This window comes from Natator depressus, chromosome 5 (assembly GCF_965152275.1).
Source record: "Natator depressus isolate rNatDep1 chromosome 5, rNatDep2.hap1, whole genome shotgun sequence".
Lineage (NCBI taxonomy): Eukaryota > Metazoa > Chordata > Testudines > Cheloniidae > Natator > Natator depressus.
Genome location: NC_134238.1, coordinates 69,568,554 through 69,580,925, shown reverse-complemented (window position 1 = coordinate 69,580,925; position 12,372 = coordinate 69,568,554). Strand labels below are relative to the sequence as shown.

General features: G+C 40.5%; 1 protein-coding gene across 1 annotated transcript in view; it reads right to left on the bottom strand.

The window, feature by feature from the left end:
* Positions 1–1,686: 1,686 nt before the first annotated feature.
* CAMK4 (calcium/calmodulin dependent protein kinase IV) overlaps positions 1,687–12,372 on the bottom strand; it is a 294,805-nt gene continuing 284,119 nt past the window's right edge. The window contains exons 9-11 of the mRNA XM_074952952.1: positions 11,694–11,820; positions 7,980–8,132; positions 1,687–5,115 (exon numbers count right to left, since the gene is read on the bottom strand). Coding sequence (XP_074809053.1) covers positions 4,951–5,115; positions 7,980–8,132; positions 11,694–11,820 — 445 coding nt within the window. The 3' untranslated portion in view covers positions 1,687–4,950. The remainder of the gene's footprint in view (positions 5,116–7,979; positions 8,133–11,693; positions 11,821–12,372) is intronic.

Below are 12,372 nucleotides of genomic sequence, written 5' to 3'. Positions count from 1 at the left end.
ATGTATATTGACAACTCAACATTCTTATTTGGGATTTCCTGAAACTCTGGCTGTACTTGCTCATTAGTGCCAATTACCCATTGCCATGCTGGTCATATGGAGTTCCCATCATTCTGTTTTCCTTTCTGATATGTGCTGCTGTCCAGTAGTGGGTACTGTGGTATAAAGCCCTTCCTGTGCGGTTATCCACTTCCCCTCCTGTTTCCTTTGATTGCTGGATTGACCTGTACCTGTTTTATTAACAGTAAGGCCACTATAAACTTACAGTAGTATAACTATGTCATGCAGGGGTGTGAAAAATACCCCTGGTTAGACAGCACTATGTCAATGTCGGGGCTTCTCCTGTCGACATAGCTACCGCCTCTTGTGGAGGTGGATTAACTATGGCAATGGGAGAAGCTCTCCTGCTGGCATAGTCGTGTCTTCACTGAAGTGTTACAGCAGTGCAGTTGCGTTGCACTGCTGCAGTGTTAAGTGTAGACCTGCCCTAAGTGATGCAGCAGGCAGGTAGAGGTGAACAAAAGAGATCTTTATTAAGTATGTAGTGGCCAGTGTTACAGGCTGAGGCTCAGACTTTGATGTGGCAAGCAGACTGGGCCCAACTTGTATTTCTGACTCAGTCCCTCCTGAAACCTGACCCCTCTTTCTCCAATTCCACTCATTCTCCTACAGTATGCATAGGGCCTTTTATGGCAGATTGCTTACCAACCTTTTGCCCTTATACGTGCAACATACATGCTGGTTGGCTCTGGTCATTCCTTTCTGCATACCAGCCTGGCTGCACATTCTCAGAGCAACGAATGCCCTTTCTTTTGAGAGCATTTTGGGTTAGCATTTTTTGCCCCATGTGCTCTTTTGCACTCAGGGAGGAGATCATGGGCCTAATATACACAAACCCATTACAGTGCACTTACATAAAGTAGGAATAAAAATCACAATGTAACAAGCCAACACCTGAATAATTCATTGTTTTCTTGTGCTTTGTAACGATTCAGTGACAAGTGAAGCGTTCCAAAGGATCAGAAATCTTTAATAGCTTTGGACCCAGTCTTCCACATTTAATTTTAAAGGGATGGGCATTCAAACAGAGGAGGGTTGGTTTTTTTGCATATTATAGCATCAGAGTCTCACTCTGGATTTTTGAAATTTAGTTTTGTGCACGCATTTCATGGACTGATGATATCCTCTTTCTCTAAGAAGTTCTGCTCTGTTCAGATACTCTAAAAATGAAGGTTTTCCAGATCAGTACATCTCCCCTGTTTGTGACTGAAGAGCCCTACTGAGAGGTTACTTTCCAGCAGAGGAGGGAATTGGCACAAAATCAAAACTAAACCACATGATATCCTTAGTAACAGGTGGAATCTCAAGAGCGTAGGAGTTAAAGTAAGTCCAGTGGCTTCAGAGCCCGAGCATCATCCTGAGCCACAACTCAAAGGCACTGTCTTACATAGCTATTTTTAGAGTGCTGGCACGAGCCCCGCTAACTCAAGTCTGTCCTCTCAAGCTGGGAGACTCACTGCCAAGGGCGGAGTAGACATACCCTAAGTCAGGAGTGGGCAAACTTTTTGGCCCAAGGGCAACATCTGGGTACGGAAATTGTATGGCGGGTCATGAATGCTCATGAAATTGGGGGTTGGGGTGTGGGCTCTGGGGTAGGGCCATGAGTTCAGGGTGCGGGAGGGGGCTCCAGGCTGGGATTGGGGAGCAGGGGGGGTGAGGGCTCCAGCTGGGGTGTCGGCTCTGGAGTGGGGCTGGGGATGAGTGGGTGGGGGTGCAGGAGGGTGTTCCGGGCTGTGATTGAGGGGTTTGGAGGGTGGGTGGAGGGATGAGGGGTGCAGGCTTGAGTGGTGCTTACCTCAAGCAGCTCCCAGAAGCAGCGGCATGTCCTCTATCCGGCTCCTATGCAGAGGGTCAGCCAGGTGGCTCTGCACACTGCCCCATCTGTAGGTGCCACCCCTGCAGCTCCCATTGGCCACGGTTCCAGGAGGGGGCATACCTCTGCTTCTGGGAGCTGTGTGGAGCCACGGCACGTGCAGAGCGGGGCAAGATCCCTGACCCTGCTCGCCGGCTGGAGCAGGGCAAGCCCCGGATTCTGCTCCCCAGCAGGAGCTCAAGGGCCGGATTAAAACATCTGAAGGGCCGGATGTGGCCCTCGGGCCGTACTTTGCCCACCCCTGCCCTAAGTGGTGCCAAAGTCCCAAGTCAGTGCCATGACAAAACCTGCTGGTGGGTGACTTATGAGAGAAAAAGCAGTGTGTGAAAGATTCCTTTCGCATGCATGCCTCAGCGTGCTGCCACTCCTACTGTGTAATGTTCCACTGCATAAGTCAGGCATGCTGGTCATATACAGGTAATTCATACATCACAAGCATCTTAATTATTTGATGTTGAAGATACTAAAGGGGAAATTAGGCAAAGTGTGTACAAACCTCATACAGCCCCTCACACACAAATACCATGCTGCCTGTATTCTGCTGTCAGAGATGGCTTCTGTTTACACACATTTGGTTCATACTTGTCATACGTTAAAGACAGTCTGTGGTGTAACTAATCCCAGAATCATCTGACATACCTATTAGGACCACGGTTTTATCCTGCACAAATGAAAACGTATTTCAGATAAAGGTATCTCCATTCAAGGAAGATGATCGATAGATTCTTGAAGTATGGAATACCTGTGCAGCCTGCTCTATCTATGGAAGTTGGAACAAGCTAACCAAAATAAAGGAAAAACCCTACATCAATTCAGTCGCTCCTATTGAACTAATTGCTGACTGAACACTACCAGTGTTGCTACTGTAACCAAAGGAGAGACCAGGTGTGAGAATGCATTCGTCCTACAGCCACCTCAAGGGGGAAAAACAAGCCAGTAAAATGGTAGGCAGTGGGATGTACTCCTCATCCTACTCCCAGTGGTTGTACCTGTAGGGAGTATTTTTTTTCAAGTGAAGATCTGCAAACGCCTCCCTTTAGCCTATTCAATCAGATCTGCAAAATCAGATAGAAGTCCTGCTGCCATTATAACAGGAAGAAATCTGCCAGTGTTTTCAGCATATACACTTATTTTCTTCCAAAGAGCCATGTCTGGGACAAGGATGGGCACTTGTGCTTTAAAATTCAGCTGCACTTGAACACCAAATCTTTGTTGTACAAATGTAAATAGCGAGTACTGTGCATTAGAAAACTCAAGATTACCACTTTGCAATGATGTTTCCCTTTCAGACAGGTTATTTTTCTGTTTTAGCACAGATATTTTTATTTAGCAAACCTACCATATGAATAATATTTCATTACCTTTTATTTTAATTTCAACAAAAAACAAATTACTCTGGCTTCTCTCAGTAGCTGAAATAGTGTTGTTTTTTGTTGTTGCTGTTTTTCAAGGCAAATTTTGCTAGGCAAAGCAACTTCAAAACAGAGCAAAAGAGGAAGACTGAATGGATTATTAGGGTCTTGGGTAACTATCAGTATTACAAAGTATAACAAACGCAAATGGCACTGACATACTTCAGCTTCTTTATGTCATTTCTGTAATATACCAATGCATTATGACATTCAGGTACTATCAAAATAATTAAATACATATTGATGCTGATTTTCAGTTTTCAGTTCATATCAATTATGTCTCACATATGATCAAAATAAATAAAGAGCTTGGCCCTGATCCTACAAGCTGGTCCATACCCATGTATCTTAACCAAAGTCATGGGAGCTCCCCAAAGGCAGGGGTGCTGGAACAATTTGTGTAGTGGGGGTACTGAGAGTCACTGAACCAAACTGTAAACCCTGTATATGATGGAAACCACTTCAAGCCCAGGGGTGCGGCAGAACCCTCAGCAACTCTAGTTGCAGCACCTATGCACACAGGTGCAGGGATCTGCCCATGTAGATCATTTTACAGGACTGGCTCCTTTATTAGCAAAATCTGGACTCATTAAGTCTGTACTGAATGATGGAAAACTAGTTAGTCATGAGGTCAAAGCTTCTGGGTTGTATGTATCTATTCATCTATCTAGGTTCTTTACAGTGATGAGCACTGATAAGTATCTGAGTGCCTCCCCAGAGTAAAATCACCCTGCAGTAGAATAGCTTTCTTCAAGTATTTAGAACTTATGGAATTGCAGATTTCCCCCATAAAAACATTTTCTAGCTGCACGGCTTTATAAAGTAATGAATAAATACAATGGCATCTTAAAAAGTTGCGACTACCTTAATCATATTTTATACTAATCTATCATTTTGTTTTGCTAACGTTTTACTAGAGAATGAAATGGCAGAAATCAGACTAATTTTGGTTATCATTAAAATACTGTATATAAACTGTTAAAGGTGGAGTAAGGCATTCTCAACACGAACTGGAGGAACATACAGTTTCATGGCCACTAGAACTAATTTCAATTTCTTACCAGGATTAGTGGAATGTTTCTGCATATAAATCTCTATACTATGTTCTCCTTGTAAACACTTTATAAATATTACTGATAAAAAGCTCAGCATTTCAGATGTCATTTTAAAAGCATGGGCTTGACATCAGTTCCCATTCATTTACTGTGAGATTATGATTCGGAAAGGAAACAGTTTCAAATAAATGATTTCTAGAAGATGCCTACTTTTGTAAAACAAAACGAAATAGTATTCATTTCAAACGTCACCTCTAAACACTCTCTAAAGGTATATGAAGTGTATGCATTAATGTAAGTAGTATTTACTGTCTCATGTTTCACTTGTTGGTATTACGGCAAATAACACTGTATCCATGACATACCTGATAGGACAATTTACTATTTCATAAGCAGTCACATGCATTGAAGTTAGGACCACCAGCTGGTGCATTTTGCACTCCAAAGCAGAGCCACCAGACAGGCCAGGCTTACAAATCTTTCTTGCTGAAGGGCAAGATAGCTGGTGCATGAAATGACAAATCTCAGCTGAAAGAAGAAAGCAAGTGACCTAAGGCTTCTCTTCTGACGCGTCTTCTCCTTCCTGAGTAGGTTTCTCTTCAGGTTCACTGTCTTGAACTGGAGACGGATTACGGCTGGGCTTATTGCTGTCGTGGCTGCTGTGACCACTTGCACTCCCAAGACGAGTTGATGCCACAACAGCTTTCACTGCAGCCTGACAAAGATAGACAATTTAAATAAAATCCATGGATATAACACCAACTTAGTCTCATATGATCAGGGAATTTTAGTACATTTATGCTTCATGTTAATATCCAATTAGCTAATAAAATAAATTCTAACATTTGAAACAATGTAATGACATTTGAAACAGACACTATTTCTGAAGACTAAACCTTGACTAGCATTAATAGAAACATTTTTTCAGACGTTTCTGAACCTAATTTAAAAATAAAATACACCTATCCACACGGGAGGACAAAGAACAAACTTGTGTTTTTCCCACAAGTATATTCACACTGATTATTTCACAAAATATGCCCAAGATGAAGTGGCTATTATTATTATTTATGTTTGTTATAGTAGTGTCCAAAACATGCTAGGTGCTGTATAGATATATAGAAAGACTCTGGCACAGATCCTTGCTGGTGTAAATTTAAGGGGAGGGATAGCTCAGTGGTTTGAACATTGGCTTGCTAAACCTAGGGTTGTGAATTCAATCCTTGAGGGGGCCATTTAGGGGTCGGGGCAAAAATTGGGGATTGGTCCTGCTTTGAGCAGGGGGTTGGACTAGATGACCTCCTGAGGTCCCTTCCAACCCTGATATTCTATGAAATTGTCACTGCTCCAATTTACACCAGTTAGGATCTACCCCTTGATCCCTGCCTGGTAAAGCAGATATTCTTAAAATACAAAAATATATGTAAGGGGGCAAGTGGATACTTGACCCAGTAAAGGAGGTGGCAGCCATGGAGGGATTCAAAATGTGGGATGACTTGCTCAGATTGATGGTCTAGAAACAGAACATATTACCTGGTAAAATGATGCAAATTAAAGATAAGTGTAATGACCTTTACTTTTGGTTCTTCTATATATGTAAACAAGAAACAATTCTGATCTACTCTGCTAGAACTAACATTAGGGTTAATTCTGGAGTTTACAGCATTATAATTTTATAAAAATATGGCTTTCAACAGACAAAGAAAAACTAAAGTCCTTACATTGGTCTTATACAGGAGGTGGAGGTAATTTGATATGTATCATTACTTGTATAATTGTAGCTATATGTGTATTATTGCATATACCCTTACTGATTCAGTACCTAGATTTATATTTCACCCTTAGTTTTTTTGGAGAGCGATTTAGTTTTCTTGCTATTAGCTATTTGGTAATTCTGTTCTTGATGTAAAAACATTAAAGAAATAAACTTATAAAAAACCATAGTTCTAATTAATCTCAAGTCTTGGGGTTTTTTAAATGTGTCTAGTTCAAGGTCTGAAAACAGATCTGTGGTGTCAGAATACAAAGAGAGTCCACAATGAAATACGCAAAACAGACACAAACTTTTCTTAGACTCTTAGAACAATAAATGTAGAAGTTGACTCCGGAGGAGTTAATTTTGTACTCTTCAGGAAGCGCACTATAAAACAACAACTTTAATGGACATATGTAAGCCTGCTCTCTACAGGCTAAGTGTCACTGTGAATTATGTCTTCTCAGGATCTTTGTAAACACTTCACAACAGTTCTGTCCTCTTTTTGCCAACTAGACTTTCTCCGTCACATTTCCTAACAGCACTGAAAAATGAGAACAAGTGAAATGTAAGGGTAATTTCTTACTTGTGAATCTGTCTGTGCATGGACTGGATAGTTCCCAGTCCAGAAGCTAATTTATTATTTCCATCTGCCATGATGATGAAGGCATCTCTAAATTATGGCTCCACAATAGCTGTTATTCATAAATATTATGCACAAATACTCTGTGAAATCTCTTCCAAAACGAACACTATAGACACTAAAGACCAACGTTAGTAGAACGAGGGGGAGAATTGCAAACTCAAGTCAGTTAGGTGCCTAACTGCCAGCTGTGCTTTTGAAATTCTTCCCACTAGTGCCTAAGTCTTGTATGCAAGTATCCCAACAAAGGGGCAAATGGGTGTTTATTGGCCTGATCCAATTCCCATCGAAGTCGCATCTGCACAGCTGGTATAATGGTTCAGGTGTGGAGGGTATATAATTACCCCAATACTTGTGAAGTTACCTGTAACAACAGGGAACTGCATATTTGGGCATGAATGTGCATATTTGGTATGCACAACACAGACATTTAATTTTGAAAACTTGCCCCTCTGGGTCATAAAGTAAAATGCTCTCAATGTATGTCTCACATTCCCATGGATACCTGTGGGAATGGCATGTGTGTTTCAAGGGAATCATAAAGCCAAAAATATAAAACATTAATAAAGTAAAATTTTAACCAAACAGATTAAGCATCTTCCAGGTTTGTAGATGTAGGACTCCATGAGGAAACCAGTGAGTCACCTGCTCTGATTTGGGCCCCTGCCAATCAGCACTCTAGAGATGGAGCATGCAGTACTAAACATAAAAAAGTCTTTAAAAAAGATTTTTAAAAGCCATTCCTATTGTAGAGACCACGTGGGTGAGCTAATATCTTTTACTGGACCAACTTCTGTTTGTGAGAGAGAGAAGCTTTTGAGCTTCTGTGTAAGCTCAAAAGATGATCTCTTTCACCAACAAAACAAAATGAAAGATATTACCTCCCACACCTTCTCTCTCTAATATCCTGGAACCAACACAGCTACAGCAACACTGCAAACATTTCTATTCTAAGCAGTTTCGTTTCTACAGTGCTTACAGTCAGCTCTGCACATTTCCACTTGTCCAGCTGCACAAAGTGAAGGGATTATCTTTAGCTTTTTCATCTTCATCAGTTATTATAGAAAAAGACAGAGGAATAGACTTTTTTTTACTGAAGTAAAAAATTTTCCTGAAAGTTTTGTCAGGCTTCTTAAATAGTCAATGCTGCCGTGTGCTTTTAAAGTTCAGTGCAGAGACTTACCTTTAGTTTACGCCGCGCATTGAATTCTTGAAGTTTCTTTTGTGCATTGTCCATATGTGCAAAATTGGCTGCCTTTCCTGTGACCCAGGGGTGCTGCAAAGCTTGAAAGGTCGTGAGGCGCTTCTTAGCATCAAACACAATCAACTTTTTAACCTATGTCATCAAGAAAAGAAAAAGTCAGCTTTCTTCCCCAATGATATGTAGTAAGACCTACATTATGGGGTTTGTTCTTGGTTTTGTGAAGCTGCTCAATGAAAGGCTCTCTAGGAAATAGACTATCATTTTTGTTGCTGTACAACAAATGGATTCTAGAACTAGCAGACTCAACCCTGGAACACAGGTTGTTACTACTTATCTTAAACATGGAGATAATACTAAGTGTATTCCTCAAAGACACAAATGTGCTACTGCAAAAAAAACTTTAAAAACATTTATTGGTGTTGAACACTATGCTGTGTGAACTAGTGCATTTTCATTACAGCTACAGTCGGTGAATGCATTTGTCTAAGCTGCCAAGGAGAATATAATGCCCAAGTTGCAATATGTTAAATGGTTAATGGTAAATGGACTTAAGTATAAAAGAGAGAAAGAGACAAAAGCAAAATAAAACACATTCACTTTGATTTTTGAACCTCCATGTACCAATTTTCTTGATTTGCTTTTATTGTAGCTCAAGTAGCTGAAAGCAGTTTACCAATGAAAAAAATAATCCCGCATGTACTGTAAGTACAATATGCAAATTGATTGTAAAGTATGGCCATAAGAAACATTGCATTTGAATGGGTAAATATACTTATTTGATAACTTAGGTCAGGACTACAACTGACTGCAAGGCTACATTAGAAAGAATATCAGTACACCTAACAAGTTTTAATGTTATTTATAGTGAACAGCTGTGGGGATTAGACTACAGTGGTTGAAAGAGGCATTTTGCAAATTTGGGTTCAAAACTGTGAATGGAATACCATGGCTAGTGGTGAAGGTGAAGTGATAACTGAGGTGTGTTCTGTGAATGGTGTCATATAGTCTTTCACTACCATGAGTCCTTGACTTTCAGGAGCACCAAATCCATTGCTCTTTCTACTGAGTCTGGAAAAAGTGCTTGGCACACCCATTGACTTTCACTAGCTCTGTGATTGTCCTTGGATCCAAGACTCACCTGTTGGCAGCCATTAATATCTTTCAACATAACACTTTTTAATTTTAAAATTGCATTTAATAGGCTTAAATCACATATACCTCAAAATATTGTGTATTTCCTGAATCACTCTCTTACCTACAGTATAAAGACCTCTACCGCAGCAGAATCAGGGCCTTATTTCAGTAACACTTCACTTGCTATCAAATGTGGGTTTTTAAAACTTTTGAAATTTAAGATTTAAAGGTGACTGGTAAGTTTTTTAAAATATAAACCAAACTAATATTCCACATAAAAAGCCATCTTTTCAAAGTTAGGCACATGACCTCAAGTACATTTGTGCATGCAAATACCCACTGGAAGTGTGCAAAATAGGGCATGGGTTTTTTTTTTTTGAAGCTCTGTGTACTCTTTCTTTACACCCTATAGAATGTACTTTACAAATGCGCAAGTTGTACTAGGAATATGGGCTATGCATCATTGTTCACAGCTCAATGAAAGCATCTGCTCAATGCACAGTGGCTGGTCAAAAAAGTAAACAGCATTTAAAATGTTTAAAGGAACTGAACAGAAATTAATACAGGGTCAGATTCTATCAGAGATGGCAATTCCAGTCATCCTGTGGAGGCATAGGTAAGCAGCAGAATCTGTACAATTCTGCTTATTAGAGCTTTATCCACATTAGCAGGAAATAGGTAATAGCAACTGCTGTAGGCAAGGCTCAGGTATTTTCATCACTGCGTCTTCTAGGCCTGCTGTGAGCAGAGTTAGATGACATAGATTTAGCTGTACTAGTGTTTCCACCATTGCTCCAACTGGTGGAGCTGCACCTATGTTAGTGCAATGGTGGGAAATTTCCTGAAAAATGCTACTACAGATGCAGCCTTGGCATGTGGAAGGTGTGGGGAGCTGAGCAAACAGGTGTATGCGGTGAAGCTGTGTTCCACAGGTGTCCATCCACAGCAGGGCAGAGGGGCATTGTAATAATAAAAGAAAGTAGAAAGTGTTTTTAAAAAAGTGTGGACAGAGGAGGAGGACTGTAGCCAGTGGATCTAAAAATACACAGATCTCCTGGCTGAACACCCTTCACGAGCAGTGTGCACTGTGGCTGTGGAGTAGCTCTGCTACTGCTCCATGACTTAAGGGGGGGAAGGGGGATTCTGTTTATCTCCACCCTGGTGGAATTCCCCCACAAGTACTCTGAGGGAAACACACTGCCCCTCCTGAGAGCACGTGAGAGGGTCACTGTCGTGGGTGCACCCTTTGAGTCCAAGCAGCAATTCTGGATCAATCAGTCAGAATGCCTCTTTGTGGCTCCAACTGAAACGCAGCTGCTCATCCCTCCCTACAGCATGGGTCATGGCTTCAAAGCCACAAACTGCCTCAATCTCTGGTTCAGGTTTTACTTCCAACCATTCAGAATTGAAAATATGAGCTCCATTAGAGCAACTACGCTGGACCAACTTGCATAAATGCTGTATGCACACAAAGACCATCCACTTAGCTCTACGGCGGGATATTGTTTAGCTGACAGAGATGTAAATGGCATTTTCTCCATCTCAGAAATATTCTAAATCTAATACAACAACAATAAATACTTCAAACCTCTACCATGCCTTTCAGCTGAAGCATCCTGAAGCACTTTACAAACATTAATTAATGTAGCGTTTTATGGCACAGTTTGTACAAGTGATATGGAACTGAACATTTGTTGTTGTAATTTTAATGAAATAACTAAATTGTGTACGTATCATTGGGTAAAAATAGAAGTTGGACATGTTCATCTTTGTAGATCAGTATCTTTTGGATCCAATTTACTTTACCCAGTAATCAAAGGCTATAGTGCAGATAAAATGCTAAGGCTGGAGCACTACTAATGGATCATACTTAAGGGCAATGACTGACTCACACTCATCTACTAAAAACTGATCACAAAAAGCTCAGAAATGGACAGAATCTTATAGTCAGCAACAGCTGGGGCCTTTGTTATTTAATCTTTATAAGGAAAAACGTTCAAACATGAAACCATACAAACTATGGGGGGGGGGGTCTAGTTTTTATGGCCCTTTTGAGGTTGAAACTCCATGAAGAAAGAAAGAAATTGAAAGAAAAAAAAACCCGACTCAAAGAAATGATACCTACAAAAAAAGTCAGACACTAGAATCTTTTGCCAGGTTCTTTGAATATTAACCTGATCTTGAATAAGTGATGTATGATGTAGTGTGGGGACTTTTTACTGTAATTTAATAGACTTTTTTTAAAAAAATACATGTGCTGCAATAATCTCTGAATTTCTACAGCCTAATTTACAAGAGTACTTAAAAGCCACAGCTTTAACTGATGTCAGCAGGGGCAAGAGGTGCTCAGCATCTCTGAAGTTCAGGCCACTGGAATCTATGGTGATTATTTCATTTTAACAAATTAGTCTTGATTTGCAGGCAAACAAGATAGGCAGGAATCAAAGTGAGATGAAGATATATGTGAAAAAACTCCACACAAATACTGTTTGCCTTTGGGGAGCGATGTCACATATGCATCGGAGAAAATGCTACACTTTGTGTTCTTGTTGTACTTACCAAATCCTTGGCATTTAGAGACACATCATCCCACCAGGGGGACACAAAGTCATATTCACAATTCAAAATTCTTTTAAACATGTACTGGTCTCCCCTTTCATCATAGAATGGTTCAAATCCACAAAGTCTAAGGGGAAAAGAGAGAGAAATTTATCAAATATCTAAGTGATTTCAGGCTCCAAGGAACATCCCCCTATGTGATTTTTACCCACTACACAGCTCTTTTCCCACCCTGCCTGTGAAAACAGAACTACTTTTAATTAAAAAAAACAAAACAACAACAAACCTTTCCTTGGGTCTTTATACACATCACTTTAAGTGGTCCCTATATGTATATATACATTATAAGCAGGGCTGATCGCATCACCTATTATTAAGGTTGCCTGACACTCTCCATTATAAGACGTGTTTTCAGTTGATTATAACTTTGTCAGAGTTCAACTGTTTGAGCTGAAATTGTCCATGCTGGGTGTCTGCCTCAGGGTGGATTTTTTGGAAACGTTCAGGCAAAATAGTTCAGTTGTGTCTCTTGCTAGGAAGAATGGTGTTCGGCCCATGTTAAAAAATTCTGGTGATCTTGTCTTTCAGATGTTCTTGCACCCAGTGCTTTGGAGCAGATACTTGACATTTGGCAGGGGGAAGTGCCAAGTCTAGGTCCAGGCATCTGAACTGAGAGCAG